Source organism: Eschrichtius robustus, chromosome 1 (assembly GCF_028021215.1).
Source record: "Eschrichtius robustus isolate mEscRob2 chromosome 1, mEscRob2.pri, whole genome shotgun sequence".
Taxonomy (NCBI): domain Eukaryota; kingdom Metazoa; phylum Chordata; class Mammalia; order Artiodactyla; family Eschrichtiidae; genus Eschrichtius; species Eschrichtius robustus.
Genome location: NC_090824.1, coordinates 126,450,522 through 126,468,791, shown reverse-complemented (window position 1 = coordinate 126,468,791; position 18,270 = coordinate 126,450,522). Strand labels below are relative to the sequence as shown.

The following is an 18,270-nucleotide window of genomic DNA, read 5'->3' as shown; positions in this document are numbered from 1 at the left end:
TAAGAATAAAAGGGGAGATTTCAGAGCTCTTCTGAAGTACAGTGCTATTCTCTATTTCTATTGGTTTATCTGTCATGTTAGACGTTAAAAAAAATTTTTTTTTAGACTTTAAAAATTTTAAATGGTAGTTTGAAAAATTAATTTGATAAATTGTCATACTAGACACTGGATCTGTTTTCTTTTCCTGTTGGGCTATGTGTATCCAATTTAATATGTTTTTCTTCACTATTCTCTTTGAATATGAAACCTATAGTAAAGTAAAATTTTAAAATATTTTTTCTACTTGAATTGCTGGTGGTTTCAATATTGATGTATATTTTTTAAAATGTACTTTGCATATATAACAGTCAGTTTGCATTCTAAATATATGCATTCAGAAATGTTTGATTCCATTTAAAAAATTCTGAGTGACAAATACTTGGTTTGAATTTGGCTGTGAGAATTGTGTGATCCTGTGTAACTCCCTTGATTTCTGGATGCTTTCTGTTCTTGTCCATTGAAAGGGTGCCACCTCATGAAGGTATAAATGAAGATTTGAAGATGCTCAAACATGTTGGTGGGCTTCCATAATTTTCATGATAGTTACATAATGTGCCTAGCTTAACAGTTTTTAGCTAGATTTTAATTCCCTCTCTCTCTCTTTTTCTCTCTCTCTCTCTCTCCCTCCCCCCCTCTCTCGTAGTTAAATCCAATACGAATTAAATAAGACAAAGTGAGTAAATGATAGAGCATCTTTATTTCTAGAATAGCACACTGTTTCCTTATCAACATTTCTCTTTTCTTGGGCATGTTCATCTTCAGACCAGCAGACTAGTAGTCTTAGTGAAAACCTATCAAACGTTTTTAAACTTGAGGAAAGCTATAATAGGAGTGATGTTATTTTTCTTTATTAAGAAGTATTCAGTATTCCTGAAGTAATAACTTGGGCATAAAATAAAAATTTGAGATTATTAAAAGCAGTAAGCATCTACTAAGTTGCCAGCATTGTTTGCGAGTTTTTGTTGAATTTTGTTTCCAATTTGTGTTGGAGGTTAGAGGACACGTGTTTAAGAGAGCATTTAACTTGATTTGCCATTTCATCAGTTGTTACACACTTGAAATATTGTCACTACAAATAGATAGTTTTAAATTTTCATTAGTTCTTTTGCTCTATTTCTAAAATGCAAATTAAAGATCGTTTCATCTTTTAAGCTGAATCATTTGTATGTTTTTGGAGAATGCTTAGTTCAAGATTGAATATAGGAAGTCAAGTATTTAGAAATTGAATAAATTACCCTCCAAGTTCTTAATAGCCCTAAAATCGTTGTACCTTATTCTAGTATATATTTTTTAAAAAACAACTGCTCTGAAACTCAAAGCTTTATCCTTATGACAGAAGTTTTGTAACAGGTTTAACTTTTGACTGTCTTCTGTCACTGCTGCCAAGTACTCTTTCGAAACATACTTCACATAAATACTTCCCTTTTTGGCTTTTAGGGGTTTTTCACCGGGGTTCACAGGCTTCCAAAGGGCCCAGGGATAGAATTCAGAGGTTCTTTGAACTTCATTTTCACTAATCTGAGTGAAGGATAGCATTTCCTTCAATTATGAATGTAGGCAACACACCACAGTAGTATTAGCAATACCTGTGGATTTGTCACCAATCAAAATCACAGATATTTTCATATCACATTACACTACTGGTATCTCAAAATATTGTTTATACTTTACTACTTTGAAATCATGGTAGTTACATTAAAAGCTGTTAAATCTTATTTAATTTTGTTAGTTAAGAAGAATATTTTTAAAGAGAAAAACAAATACCGTATGCTAACACATATATATGGAATCTAAAAAAAAAAAAATGGTCATGAAGAACCTAGGGGCAAGACGGGAATAAAGACACAGACCTACTACAGAATGGACTTGAGGATACGGGGAGGGGGAAGGGTAAGCTGGGATAAAGTGAGAGAGTGGCATGGACATATGTACACTACCAAATGTAAAATAGATAGCTAGTGGGAAGCTGCCTCACAGCACAGGGAGATCAGCTTGGTGCTTTGTGACCACCTAGAGGGGTGGGATAGGGAGGGTGGGAGGGAGACGCAAGAGGGAGGGGATATGGGGATATATGTATATGTATAGCTGATTCACTTTGTTATAAAGCAGAAACTAACACACCATTGTAAAGCAATTATACTCCAATAAAGATGTAAAAAAAAATTTTTTTTTAATATTTTGATAACTACTTCAGGATAATTGCTTTCCTTTGTTATGTATTTTATTCTGTACATTTAAAAACATTCTGGGGCTTCCCTGGTGGCGCAGTGGTTAGGAATCTGCCTGCCAGTGCAAGGGACACAGGTTCGTGCCCTGGTCCGGGAAGATCCCACATGCCGCGGGGCAACTAAGCCCATGTGCCACAACTACTGAGCCTGTGCTCTAGCGCCCACGAGCCACAACTACTGAGGCCCGTGTGCCACAACTACTGAAACCCGTGTACCACAACTATTGAAACCCGTGCGCCTAGAGCCCGTGCTCCGCAACAAGAGAAGCCACCTCAATGAGAAGCCCGCACACTGCAACAAAGAGTAGCCCCTGCTCTCAGCAACTAGAGAAAACCCGCGTGCAGCAGCGAAGACCCAATGCAGCCAAAAATTAAATAAATTAATAAATAAATAAATTTATTAAAAAAAAACATTCTGAATAGGCCTCACCAGACTGCCAAAGGGCACAAAAAAGGGTTAAAAACTCCTGATTGGGTTGCTGCAATAATTTCTGTGAGGATTTTATATGATAGGTGAATGACTGGTCATTTAAATTGTTTTCTACAGTGGTTTTAAAAAGTGGGGTCCTCAAACCAGCAGCATCAGCATCACCTGGGAACTTGTTAGAAATGCATTCTTGGGTCCCACCTCATACCTTCTGAATCAGAACCAGGGAAGATCCCCTGCAGCCTGTGTTTTAACAAGTTCTCCAGGTGATTCTAATGCATGCCCAAGTTTGAGACCCAGAGGTTTAGTATTTATAGCATCTTGTTGGTGTAGCCCTTAGAGTATATCAATAGACTATTACAACAGCTCTTCAGTAGCATACCATCAGGGCCAGCAAAGAAATTCTTAAATTTAGATTTTTAAATGATATGAACATGTTTCTCAGATAGTATTTTCTGTGGTGACTGTATGGTTGCATTGGTTTCGTATGTTACTTGATAAATTATTTAAGGTGAAGGACACTTTTTCTTTCTATTCAAGTAGATTTTAAAAGGATCATGTTCATAATTTTTATCTCTCAAATTCCTAAAGATAATTTTCTTTCAGCTTATTTTCTAATAATATTAGATATTGTAAATTGTTAAATACTATTTTAAAAGATGTACTGTAAGTGGGAAATAATACACTCTATCTGATACTTCAGGGCTAAGTTTTGTTCTAAACATCCAAGTACAAATAGTCTCACATAAAGCTTGTTACAATTGTAGTTTTCTTTGTGAATACATCATAAAGGTTCAATTAAAAAGTTACCCTTGTTACATAGATTATAATAAATTATTGTATTATGCTACCTTTCATATTAACTTATAATGGACGTTTTCAAGCACACACAAAATAGAACACTGAACCCCAAAATACCTGTCACCCAGCCTCAAGGTGCATTCAACTTTCTGCATTCTTGATTTCATCTATCCCTCTCCTCCGTGACTTTTTCTAGACTTGCTTTCTAGATTGACATAGTCTTTAAATCATATTATGTCCTTGGAAAAACATGAATGTTTAGCTTAAATTTCATAAACTACCTTAGATCTCATTCTAATGAGAGAGTAATAGCTAACATAATTTACTGCAAAAAATGGAAATGTTACACTTGAGAAAATTTGAAATGTCTTTTGAAGATGTTTCTTAGAAGGAAAACATCAAATGTAGTTTTTTGGTTTTTTTTCCTCATTAATAGTCAAGCTTAATAGTATTAAGCAAAATTTTACACTCTTTGGGTTAGGGACTGGGATGTCATAATCCTTTTTTGGTGTTCTTTGTGAATTTATATAGAAATGAGAAAATTTGTTTCCTCTTACTTGTATCTTTCCTGAGTAGTTCGGTGGGTTCATTTTTGTACTTCGTGGAACTGGAGATGGCCTATGGTGATAAGTAAAGAAACTAGTTCTAACAGTAAAGAAACTAGTTCTAACAGTGTACAAAATTGTGTTGGAAAATGGGAGTCGTTAAAAAAAGTTATATAATTAAGCAATTGGTTTTGAATTGTTTGACGTACATAATTTTAAACCAGTTTTTGCATTTGGATACAATATATACAAGTGTGCATGATCTTTTAAAAGCCCTAACAGGTGTGGGAATGAAAATTTAAGTCCTGAGTTGTGAATTTTGCAGGGAATAAAATGAGGGAGGGAAAATCAGTTTCTTAAATTTATCTAAGTGTTAACCCCTTGGTTGTTTATTACCTCCTAATAACACTCTGCTGGGAAGCTTCCTTCTTGGGGATTCATTAATGTATATTATAGCTTATGCAAGATTCTGAATAGCTCTAGGGTACTGAAGTCTATGGAATTTTGTTTAACCTATTGTATGACCATTCAGTTTTCTTGTGTAGGGAACAGTCTTTTAAAGACCAGCTTGGGAAATGCTGCCTTATGGGAGTATGGCTCTTTTGCCATTGACTATAATTTATTCGGAGGCCTGTTTTGTATTTATATGCAAAAAAGCAGGAGCCAGCAAACAATGGCCCCATGGAACAAATCCAGCCACACCCATTTGTTTACATATTGTTTACACTTGCTTTCACGTTGCAGGGAGAACTAATGAGATTGAGAATACATATATGGCCCACAAAGCTGAAAATACTTAACTATCCTCGTCTTTTACAGAAAAAGTTTGCCAAATAAGTCAGTGATTAACCTATGTCTTTTCTAAGAATTTTAACTTCAAATATGGCAAAAGGTTAAAATGTTTGAAAGCTGGATGGTGGTTACACAATATTTTTTTATTGAAATGTATTTCTCTTTTCTATAGGATTGAAATATTTTATTAAAACATGTGATTTAATGAATAGCACATAACTTTTAAAAGAACATTTGAAATTTGTTGCCATTGTTGCAGATATTACCCCCATATAACCAAAGAGACAGATGAGTTCACGTCAATTGTTTATTCTCATTGGTAGAAATAATATAAGATGTATAAGAATATGGGACATAAATGGCCTTTTTCCCCTACAGGTGAGGCAGATGTTGAACTAGTTATTTTTCACACTTTGAAAGAGCCATTCATTGTTATGACCTGGTTGGTCTTTCCTTACTTCCAAAGCACAGGTCAGGCCAGTTTTTGAAGATGGTGTAACCAGTTTGTACTACTGCTGTGAAGACTATAGCTTTTTCAACCTCCTTTATGCTTGAGGGATTTTTGTCCCCAGGGGACTTACTGAAGGTGTGTTAATATTTGGTGTGTAGACTAAATTTCATTGTATTTTCAGGTATTTCTTGTGGTCGCATTCATATACCAGTTTTAGGAAGGCTTGGGACCTTTGAAACTCAGCTTCTACGAAGAGCTCCTTTTAGAGCCTTTACAGAAACACCAGCATACTTTGCTTCAAAAGATGGGATGAGTAAAGATGGCTCTGGAGATGGAAATAAGGTATTTTATCTTTTTTGGCATCTATACACATATTTGAGTTCCCTCATTTAAACAATTAAATATAATAATACTACTCTGTATTTCATTGGTTTGTATGTTTTCTGTAGGAAATGTGAAATATATAAAATGATCTGAAGAATTTTACATATTTTTTTAAAAAATAAATTTATTTATTTATTTATTTTTTGGCTGCATTGGGTCTTTGTTGCTGCGTGCGGGCTTTCTCTAGTTGCGGCAAGTGGGGGCTACTTTTGGTTGCGGTGCGTGGGCTTCTCACTGCCGTGGCTTCTCTTGTTGCGGAGCACAGGCACTAGTTGTACGGGCTTCAGTAGTTGTGGCTTGCGGGCTTAGTAGTTGGGCTCTAGAGCGCATCCGTACTTGTGGCACACGGGCTTAGTTGCTCCACGGCATGTGGGATCTTCCTGGACCAGGGATCGAATCCGTGTCCCCTGCGTTGGCAGGCGGATTCTAACCACTGTGCCACCAGGGAAGTCCCTACATATTTTTATTTTGTGTATCAGTCTGAGCCATAAAATAGTTTGATAAGCATTGCACTTAGTAAGCAGTAGTTAAAATTTCTAACACCCCAAAGCAGTAAAGAAGCTTCATTAAGGCGTAGAGAACGGACATGTGGACACAGGCGGGGAAGAGGAGGGAGGGACGAATTGGGAGATTAGGATTGACATATATACACTACCATGCGTAAAATAGATAGCTAGTGGGAACATTCTATAAAGCACAGGAAGCTCAGCTCAGTGTTCTGTGACCACCTAGATAGGTGAGATGGAGGAGGGTGGGAGGGAGGTCCAAGAGGGAGGGGGTATATGTATATATATAGCTGATTCATTTCATTGTACAGCAGAAACTAACACAACATTCTAAAGGAATTATACTCCAATAAAAAAAAAAACTATGTAGTCAGTCTCATGGTTGGTTGGATAGGGAATAACCATCATTTTCTGCTTCCACACAGGTCTTACAACTCATGATAGTATAAACCTTACTTCATCCTCTACCTAAAAATCTTAGATATCTGTATGACTTAATGTTAGGCTACTCTGTAGCTAGCAAGTAGATGATTGGTGATTGTATTAGGTCAGTGAGTTATCAATTTTTTTTTATTATGTGAATTTGACTAACACTTGAGTTATTAATATATGTGAGACAAAATGCTAGGTGCTTTCATATCCACACTTAATCCTAACAATGACCCTCTAAAGTAGGTGAAATTATCCCCATTTTAGAGATGATAAAAGTTAGATTCAAGAAAGTTGAGTCACTACTTGCCAAGATAATAACTCCTGATTCAGTTTCATTGAAATGTAGTTTTTTACCTGTAGTAACTTTTTTTTAGTTACTAGTGCTTATTGATTTTTTTCCCTTAGTGTTTATTGATTGTCATTGCAGAAAAGCTAATTATTATACATGCCGGCACATACCATGTAAAGAAGGAATGCAGTAAATATATGTATTTACTAGAACTGATTTTATATTTTTATACCAGTGATAGTAGAGATATAAATTATACTAATAATTCCATTCTAAAAATTGTAAAAATTATAAGATTACAAACAATATTGTTTATACTTAAGTTACATGGTGGTTGCCTGAAAGTAATAATTGACTCTTTCTTTTTTTTTTCTTCCACAAACATTAGAAATCAGCAAGTGAGGGAAGCAGTAAGAAGTCAGGCTCTGGGAATTCTGGGAAAGGTGGAAACCAGCTTCGCTGTCCTAAATGTGGCGACTTGTGCACACACGTAGAGACCTTTGTGTGTAAGTATTACTTCTTCTATTGTTCTTCTTTTTCCCTGCCTTTTCTGTAAGTCGTTAATTGCATTATATACGTTGTATAAACATATACATTATAAATACATACATTATATAAACCAGAATTATTTTCTTTCTGGACTTACGTTAGTCTTTTACGTTCACCAGATACTAAAAATCTCCTGGACTAGTAATGCTTTGCACTGTGGTATAAGGTAATGTAAGAAAACTCTGCTGCTTTATTTTGCTTACATGTGTTTATTTTAAATTTGGATTTTGTGGGTTTTCATGTATGTAACCATTAAGCTGTAGAAGAAGCAAGGCTTATTTATTCTGTATTTGTTCTTCAAATACCTATTAAGCATCTCATATAGCAGGAGATTGTCAGTTATTCAAATATTAAGGTATTTTCCCTCTCTGAGTACTTACCAGAGGTGCTAAGTCCTCAGTTCTAGGAAGTGTCTGATAATTATTAGTGATTCAGACACTAAGAGAAGGAAGACATCAATAGTCCTGTTTTTGCTGTTAGTGTCAGTAACTATTTCTGAAATGCAGAGATGCTACTGCTGATATTTTATTTAATGAATCAGATAAATCATTTCCTACATGATTAGAGTTGATGGTAATGACTCAAGAGTGAATTACTTTGCACTACCATGGTACCTGCTATACTATCCAATTGTGAAAAGATTGATGGTCAGGTTTGGCAGAAGTTTCAGTTTCTGATGATTAGCTAGAGAGGATTCTCTATATTCTAACTCAAATATTGAGACTTCAGTTACATTTTCACATCTATCATTAATATTAATTGGCCACTATATGAAAAAGTATTACATGTAGCATATCTTTACAGTTTTGGAAAGACCTTTAAAGTGGTACCATTCTATATGAGGTTCTCTTCGTGGCTTTGCCTAGTAAGAGATCAAAGAGAAGAATCAGTATGAATGAAAATTAATTTGGATTGCAACATAAAATGAAAGTGGTAGAATTGGATGATATAACTTCTAAATAACATTTACTATTAACACATTTGGTGTCATATAATAAAATTCCAAAAAGTCTGAGGATTGCTCAATTCATACTGGCAGTGTCATATTACATATGTTTTAATCAAGAAAATTTCCATTTTTTTCCCCCAAAGAAAGATTTCAACCTTTATAGGCCTATAATTCTACTCTAAAAATAATTTCCTAGAATAGAAAAGGAAAGAAACTAACATTTAATAAATGTCAGTATGTATAATTTTATTCTCACAATCTTATTTTTGTCAAAACAGGGAATATCCTCATTTTTATAAATGAAGTAGCTAAAATTAAGTTTAAGTAATTCATCCAAGGTTATAGAGCAGTGAAGATATCTTATTCAGAAATTCCTTTCCTATTCAGAAGTTCCTGTCCTTTGTACCAACTGGAATTCTTTAGGGATAAACTAGTTCCTCTTGAGATTAAATTTTTCTTTTTATACAGTGTTTTCATAACTTTCCAGGTTGTATTAATCACTGAAGGTGATTGTTAACATACAGATTCCCACCTTCCCTAGAGATTATCTAGATAAAAAACACTATACTTTAGTGTTATCTAATCAACTCAAGGCTGTTTCCTTTGGGAATTATAATTAGGGAGGGAGATGTGGGAGTAGAGAATGTGGAAGAAAAGAGTAAAAGAAGAGTACATTCTTATAAAGCATCTGTTGAGTCAGACACTGCTAGGCCCAGGAAATACACAGATGAGCATGACACTGCCCCTTTCCTCTGGAGCTGTACTGCATAGAAGTAAGCGGCCCCAACAGTGAGGCCCTCTTCCTTGGGTTTGCTGGCCCATAATGAAAGTCTCCAGAATGCATCCCTTTTGAATGCTGAGGGTCTTCTGTGTCTACTCACTGAAAATTGGATCATCCTGGTTCTAAAGAATTTTGTTTGATCGTGGGTTATTCAGTTTGTTTGAATCTGCATTTATTAGTTATTAGTTCATAAACATCTTTTTATGTGCTTTTTGTTTGTTTTTGTTTTTATTCTTTTTTTTTTTTTTTTTATGTGGGATCTTCCCGGACCAGGGCTCGAACCCGTATCCCCTGCATTAGCAGGTGGATTCTTAACCACTGCGCCACCAGGGAAGCCCTGTTTTTATTCTTTTATGTGCTTTTTAGTCACTTGTAATTCTTTTGTGAATGGCCTGTTTAAGTAATTGTCTACTTTTTTTGTCATTTTAAATTATTTTTAATTACCCGAGGAATACATATGTATATCTCCCTTTGTAAAAAAAAAAAATAGAGCATTGTAGATAATGTTAAAGGTATATTTCTGTAATATGTCTTCATTGAACACATAACTTTTAAAAAGCATAAATGGTTTCATATTGTTCATGTTTTTGCAAATTGCCTTTTTCCCGACTCAGCAGTGTTTTGAGAGCTTTGTGTGTTAATACATACAAGTCCTTTCTTTTAAATTTTAATTTTTCATTGAGCTGTTATTATTCACATACCATACAATTCACCCTTTTAAAGTATACATTTCAGGAATTTTTAGTATATTCATGAAGTTGTACAGTCATCACCAGTATCTAATTCCTGAATATTTATATCACCCCCAAAAGAAACCGCATACCCCTTAGCAGTCACTTTCCACCCCTTCCCCTCCCAGCCTTGGCAACCATTAACCTACTTGCAGTCTCTATGGATATGTCTATTCTGGATATTTCATATAAATAGAGTTATACATTATGTGACATTTTATATCTGGCTTTTTTTACTTAGCATGTTTTCTCGGTTGATCAGTGTTGTATTATGTATCAGTACTTCATTGCTTTTTATGGCTGAATAGTATTTCCATTGTTTATCCGTTCATTAGTTGATGGACATTTGAGAGTTGTTTCTGCTTGTTGGCCATTATGAATGAATAATGCTACTGTGAACATTTGTTTACAAGTTTTTGTGTGTACTTATGTTTTTACTTCTCTTGGGTATATGCTTAGGAATGGAATTGCTGGGTGAAATGTTAACTTTGTTTAGCTTTTTAAGGAACTGCTACAGAGATGGTAGTTTTACAACCATTTTACAACCCCACTAACAATGTGTAAGGGTTCTAATTTCTCTACATCCTCTTCAACATTTATGTCTTTTTTTATTATAGCTATCATAGGGATGGGAAGTGGTATCTCATCATGGTTGTGATCTACATTTCCCTAATGACTAAAGATGTTAAGCATCTTTTCATGTGCTTATTGACCATTTGTATATCTTCTTTGGAGAAAAGACTAAATTTTTTGTCCATTTTTAAGTTGGGTTATCTTTTTATTGTTGAGCTATAAGAGGTCTTTATGTATTTTGAATACTAGACCCTTATCTAGATACGTGATGTGCAAATATTTTTTCTCATTCTATGGGTAGTCCTTTCCTTTTAAATGCTGTATAGCAGGAGTCAGCAAACTTTTACTATAAAGACCAAATATTAAATATTTTAGACTTTATGGGCCATATGGTCTCTGTTGTGACTTTTCTCCTTTGCTGTTATAGTGCAGAAGCAACCATAGACAATGTAAAAGAGTGAGGATGGCTATGTTCCAATAAAATTTTGTATGTGGACACTGAAATTTGAATTTCATATAACTTTCATTGTCATTTTTTTAATGTAGAAACTGTTCTTAGCTCATTGATCTTGCTGTGCATATTTCATCTCACAGGTATATTTGTAGTGATTTTTATGTTTTCTTATAGTGGTATTACTCTTGCTTGACTGACTGTAGAAATAAAATGCCATTTTTATAGATACCATTATGAATGTATAGAAAATCATCAGAAATTGAAATAATATCTAAGATTCTTGATTATAATGATATATATTATTTAATTTTTTCTTGCCCATTTAAAAAATAAATTGTCAAACATGAATAGCATCCCTACTTTTATTTAAGGTAGAGCTTTTAGTTGTTTTTTTTGTTGTTTTTGTTTTTTGGTCTATATTTCTTTTTTATTTTAACTTAAGGGAAAATTGAGATATAATTTCTTTACAGAAAAGGAAAGAAAGTGCATGGATTCTAAATGAACAGTTTGATGGATTTACATATCAAATATTCCCACACCCCAGAAGGCTCCCTCTTGTTCTTTCCTAGTCACTAACCTCTCTTCCCCCAAGGCAACTACTACCTTGACCTCCATCACTAGAGATTGGTTTTGCCTGTTCTTGTACTTCATTTAAACAGAGTCATAGTGCATGTTTTGCTTTTGGGTAGAGCCTTTAGTTTTTATTTTTATGTATATAATACTTTTTGAAGGCTTACTGTAATTACATTTCTCATAGGTTAAGAATAAACTTTCCTGCAGTGGTTTGGAGATTTTATGTTTGACCCTGAAACTTTTTCAAAATCATGAAGAACTCTCATTTAAACAAATATCCTGAAAAAGGTTTTACTAAGGTAGTCTTTCTTCTGTCGTGGGTATATTATACAAGCATGTTTACTGGAATCAGTATTCTGTTTATAAAGGAATATAGGATACCTGTAGTAATCATTTAAAGGAAGGAGGTTTATTTATCCCCTGATAATTTAACAAAATCAGATTTTGCCCCTTGTTTTTAGGAGTAAAAAATATGCATTGCAATGCTTGTTTATTTGTTTGTTTTTCTGAAACAGCATTTTGATAAATAAAATTAAATCCTTGAACTTGGGTATATGTTGAACATGTTTCAGTGTAGAACTGTATTGCAAGTATTCAGGTAGAATTTAAGCAACCCTTCAAACAGTAAGCAGAGAGGAATGTTATTTGTCAGTGTTTCTCTTTCCCTTTCACCTAATTTCTTCAGAGAAATATTTTGTTCTTGTGTTCTGAGGCCAGATTTTTCTGTCACACAGCCTGAACTAGATTAGAGGCTTCTCTGCCCTTTAATCCTTCCCCTGTTTACTGGTGCCTTATCCTAAAATAAAGCCACTGTCTTTCCCACTGATGGGAGATGGTGATAATGTGTTTGGGCTTGTGTTAATCAAAGGTACTTGGAATAGCTTGATCTTTTTCTTTAGGGAAGCACTTACTAGATGATTGATAAATGGAATACACAAATGACCCCTAATCTAGTTTAAAATTTGTGGCTAGAATTTATCCAGAATGTATTTTTGTTTGGCCTTGTGTTTAAGAACAGACACATAAGAATTAAATTGGCTGAATTAATAATTAAATTTATTTTTAAAATGCGGAATTGTCTATTTTTTTAAAATTTAGATTGTTTTGTGAAGATTGAGGTGTGCTTGCCAGCGCAGTTTTTCTTGTAATGTATGGATAGGTAGTTATAATATTCCCAAAGAACAGAGATTCCCATGGTTTTAAAAATTCTTTTTACCTATCTAGTTAGGTTACACAAAGGTAACACAAAAATGTATTACCTAGACCTACCAACGTGTAACTAATTCCTATGTACCTTTTGCTCTGTATCTGTTAATAGTCTGTATGGGATTCTCTACCATGAGAGCGGGGGCTACTCTTCGTTGCGGTGTGCAGGCTTCTCATCGCGGTGGCTTCTCTTGTTGCGGAGCACGGGCTGTAGGTGCGCGGCCTTCAGTAGTTGTGGTGTGTGGGCTCAGTAGTTGTGGCTTGCAGGCTCTAGAGTGCAGGCTCAGTAGTTGTGGCACACAGGCTTAATTGCTCCGCAGCATGTGGAATCTTCCCAGACCAGGGATCGAACCCGTGTCCCCTACATTGGCAGGTGGATTCTTAACCACTGCGCCACCAGGGAAGTCCCTGACTCCCCGCTTTGACTGCCGAGGGCCCGGGTTCAATCCTTGGTTGGGGAACTAAGATCCTGCAAGCAGTGTGGTGTGGCCAAAAAAAAAAAACTTCAGCGAATGGAGAAGTCAAAAGAATTTCAACTGATCTTTTCTCTAGATGCAGTCTATCACAAAATGAAAGAACCTAGTTAAAATGAACAAAGTGTAGTTTACTGAACTCATCTTTATCATCTATTTAGGTATAAACTAGGCTGTTTGTTGTGGCTAGTGGAGTGAACTACAAGCATTTTTGTCAAGTACATAGGTTTCAATTTCAATGAGTCTTTAAGGTTAAACACTATTTGAATTATTTTTCTCTGTCCTTTTACAGCATCCACCCGCTTTGTGAAGTGTGAAAAATGTCATCATTTTTTTGTTGTGCTGTCAGAAGCAGACTCGAAGAAAAGCATAATTAAAGAACCTGAATCAGCAGCAGAAGCTGTAAAATTGGCATTCCAACAGAAACCGCCTCCTCCCCCCAAAAAGGTATAGGTCCTAGTTCAGTCTTATAAGCACTTTATCTTGAAAACATTTCATTGCTCCCCTCCCTCCAGTTTATATTGAATCTTAATACTAGTATCTAAACAAGTGTTATAAGTTCTTAATATGGACTATATCTGGCTAAATTGTTACTGATATTTGATACTTGAAATTTAGGTATGGAATCCATTGCTGTTTTCCCATGTCATGATCACTGTATTCATAGCAATGAAATATAGTTGATGATTATTAAAGTAGTGTTAATGCTGAGTTAATCTAAAATGATATCTTTAAAATAGAGCAGCTGGGGATTTATTTTTGTTAGTTTGGGCCCCTGAATAACACCAGCCTGCAATTTTTCCCCCTTAAGTTAATCTACTTTATGGTAAAACAGCCTCAGGCTAACAATGGAAGCAAGTAATTTTTTCCTGACCAATGTGCCAGGGCTCTCCTGTATAGCACTGTGACTTTTGTGGTGTGGGCTCTTCCTAGGAGTCTCAGATGGATTGTGATTTGGCCATGTGAAACACAGCAGAGTGTACCACCAGCTTCATTGGGTACTTGGCGTACACTTTCTGAGAAGGAGGAGCCCTGCTCTGGGCTGTGTGCCCTCTGTTCTGGCCATATCTCAGATGTTTGCACACTTACATTATTTGTCACCCTCTGTTTCGGTTTAGCTTTCTTCTGCTGTTTAGGTACCAGTGCATTTGTCTCCGCAAATGTGCTATGGCAGGTTTAATAAATCATGGGTATAATTTGTGAGGAATGATGATTTTTAAAAACCGTAATAAAATACATATGGTAAACGACTATAGAATTTGTCATGTAAAAATAAATGAAGTAATGGAAAATATAGCTGTTAAGCTTTATGTTCCCCACTAATTTGTGTAGACTTCAGACATCTGAGTCAAAGTTCTAGAGAATAAAGTTCTAGAAAATAACTATTTTCAGGAGTTAGTGAATATTAACAGTTAATTTCTGTTTCTAAAAGCTGAAATAATTTATCCCAGGTGCTAAGCTGTTGGCAGTATCCAAGTTTCATCTAGAGCTTTAGTTTCTACCAAGCATAAGGCTTTTAGATTGCCATTTAGATAAAAGCATAGCTTTAAAGTTAATATCTAAGAAGAAGCTAAATGTTTATGAGCATTAAAACACATTGATACTGGTGGTATAATGGTCTTTGATTATATAATGCTTATTTTGAAAAGGTTAGTTTTATAATATGTTGTCTTTGTGAAGAATATTATTCATATTATTGAGAGAGGTGTAAAAAGGATTTTTTAAAATGATTTACATTGATGATAGCTTTAGACCCATGGTGGCAAGTGTAGGTATTCTAATTGACTTTAATATTAACTTTCAAAAATTAGGATCAGTGACATTGTTTATAGAATAGAAACCGGCATAGCACTAGAGGAGTACAGGGATACTTTGTTAAGCTAGAGAACAAAAGAATTGTGTTTTGTTCCTTTAAAGTTTGGGGCCTCTGAATCATTGCTACATAACGTGTCATGCCCTTTGCATTTTGTTTTGTTTTGTTTTGTTTTGTTTAGTTTTTAAACCTAAAGGGAGCAAACATTCATTCATTCGTTCATTTATTTATTTATTTATGGCCGTGTTGGGTCTTCGTTGCTGTGCGTGGGCTTTCTCTAGTTGTGGCGAGCAGGGGCTACTCTTCACTGCGGTGCAGGGGCTTCTCATTTGTGGTGGCTTCTCTTGTTGCGGAGCATGAGCTCTAGGCGCGCAGGCTTCAGTAATTGCAGCGCGCGGGCTCAGTAGTTGCGGAACGCAGGCTCTAGGGCGCGTGGGCTTCAGTAGTTGTGGTGCATGGGCTTAGTTGCTCCGTGGCATGTGGGATCTTCCCGGACCAGGCATTGAACCCATTTCCCCAGCATTGGTAGGCAGATTCTTAACCATCGTGCCACCAGGGAAGTTGTGGCATTTTGTTTTGGATGAGAATCTTTGTTCAAATTTAAAACTGTAAGTAAATGTACTCAGTATAGGACTTTCCCGGTGGTCCAGTGGTTAAGACTCCATGCTTCCACTGCAGGGGGCACAGGTTCAATCTCTGGTAGGGGAAGTTCCGCGTGCTGCACGGTGCAGCCAAAAAAAAAAAGTGTGCTCAGTATGTAACTTTAATGTGCATATTTTGTGATAGCTCATAGTAAATTGTTCATCTCTAATCATTTTTCAGATTTATAACTACCTCGACAAGTACGTTGTTGGCCAGTCATTTGCCAAGAAGGTGCTTTCAGTTGCTGTATACAATCATTATAAGAGAATATATAACAATATCCCAGCTAATGTGAGACAGCAAGCAGAAGTTGAGAAGCAGACATCATTAACTCCTAGAGGTTAGTGTTTTGATAATTGACCAAAATAGAGATTACTGTGCTTTAGAGGTAATCCTTATTTGGAACTCTTTGCTTTTGTCTTAAAATACTTCTAGTACACTGCAGCATTTTTCAAAATACAGATCACTTCCCATTAGTGGTTCATGAAATCATTTCAGTACATTGCCAACAGCATTTACAAAAGAGTTAATAAGTGTGAGTAGAAAATACCAGAGTACGTTAACAACTTAAGTATTATTTCTTAAAACTTTTGTTTTCAGTTATATGTACATGGGTTCTGGTATACAGATTGAGACATCATTTTTGAATTGTAGACCTGACCACAACTAGTTCCCCATGACTGGATCATTGCAGTGCTCTCTGTGTGACTCTTGAGTTCTTCTCTTTTGGGTTCAGGATACAGAATTTCATTTGCCTAAGTCAGAGATATATGGAGATGATAAAGCTTACAGAACATTTTCAGCACTCTTTCCTTTTAGTCCCCAGCTACATAGTGCAAGGTTCAGGACAAATTTTTAAGTGATTCAAAGTATAATTCATATCAGTGATAGATTCTAATGTACCAATATACTGTGTAATGTCAACTTACTGTGGACAATATTGTGTGTGATATTAATAGAATGATTTTATTTAAAAAACTATGAATAGAGTACAGTGTAAATATTTTAAGGGTTTTTTTTGTGTGTGTGGTTTTTTTTTTGGCCAGGGAGCTGTAATTTCTGACTCGTCCTACAGTGTATCATTTTACATTCTTTTAGTCATCATTTTACAATTTTAGGGAGTTCTGCTAAATACTTTTAGTATTAAATTACTTTTAGTAGCTACTAAATATATAACTGATTGGCTTAATGAAGACACTTGTTCACTGGTTGAGCTTACTGCAAAATAGTCATGTAGTAGGATCAGTTACTTTTTTAGAAAGTATAAATCATAGCAACTATTGAAAGACTTGGAACCTTCATTTTTATAAGGTCCAAATCACGTTGTTTAGTCATGGAGCAAAATGATTTTTTCTGATTCCTTCAGTCAACAAATTAATAGTTAAGCTCTTCTAGGTGCTGGAAAAGCAAATGGTTACATGGTATTTATAGTATGAGGGATTTAAACTCTTATTAAAGACCTAAATTATTACTACTCTTTTCTTAAAATAGATAGCAGCTTTGTATTTGACAAATGTGAATATTAGCAACTGGACTGCCATCATTAAGCATCTTTGGGGTTTTTTTTAATATAGAAAGGAGGTAGCATATAATTCTTTCATAATGTGAAAAGCTGAAAGGACGTTAATGAACATATTCTTTAAATATATTTGGAAGAGGGCAAGAAGTGGAATACTCCTTGTTTGTTCCCCTAAATTAAGCAAATATATAATATTTTCACATTGCCATTTTCATCCTCTTTCTTAGAGTTAGAAATAAGAAGACGGGAGGATGAGTACAGATTTACAAGTAAGTGACCTCTCTTCAGGTCCTCCTCTGTAATCATTCTTCCTTTTGAGATTTACCTCAGTGAAGTTTGTCAGCAGTAGTAATGGTAGACATGTATTTTCTTGTGTATTACTAAGAAAGATATTGTATATTATCTAAGCCTGTTTGTTATACATGGTATATATAACTTTGGAACAGTTTCATAGCTAATTTGTGTAGTTTGTAGATGTTGGGTTATTTTAGATATTTGATCTTATCTTTTCTGTTGTGATATTTCTTAAAGCATAATGTAGAGAAATAAAAAGTACTATATGCAGTTCCTCTAGATCTGCATATTAACAGAAGTTGTATTTTTAAAAATCTGTAGCTTGAATATTATATCCTTTTTTTAAAAAAACCATACAGTTAGAGTTGGTCTGCCTGTAAGTGACAAATTTTAGGGGAGGCAGATTATCTTCCAGCTACTCTTTGCCAGAAACCACACTGTTTATTTTTTGGTGTTTTTGAAACTTAGTGTAGACTTGCTAATTATACATAAGCACCAACTCATTGTTGCGAGCCCTAGACTGCCCCTATAATCATCAGATGGTCTGATGGAGGGTGTGGAAGGACCTGATACACCAAAGATAGTGGCCATTCTGATGTCTTGAACCCATTCTTTGGAGGTGGATATAGCTGCCATGCAGAGGGAGAAGGTTCCAAAGTTATTATAAAAAGATTCATGTTGTCACAAAAGACAAAAAACAATAGATAAGCCAGTATGAACATTTTTCACTTAAAAGTTTGATAATTTTACATTTGCCTTTGAACCAAACAGTATTATACATCTGCTATTTGAAGTGTACTATATATTCAGGATGAGCTAT

General features: G+C 35.1%; 1 protein-coding gene across 2 annotated transcripts in view; it reads left to right on the top strand.

Annotated features, from left to right (window-relative positions):
• CLPX (caseinolytic mitochondrial matrix peptidase chaperone subunit X) overlaps positions 1-18,270 on the top strand; it is a 36,517-nt gene that overhangs the window by 2,248 nt on the left and 15,999 nt on the right. The window contains exons 2-6 of one of the 2 annotated variants that reach the window (XM_068553642.1): positions 5,464-5,624; positions 7,282-7,399; positions 13,475-13,629; positions 15,818-15,977; positions 17,384-17,425. In XM_068553642.1, coding sequence (XP_068409743.1) covers positions 5,464-5,624; positions 7,282-7,399; positions 13,475-13,629; positions 15,818-15,977; positions 17,384-17,425 — 636 coding nt within the window. The remainder of the gene's footprint in view (positions 1-5,463; positions 5,625-7,281; positions 7,400-13,474; positions 13,630-15,817; positions 15,978-17,383; positions 17,426-18,270) is intronic. The other variant, XM_068553651.1, reaches the window with a different exon arrangement.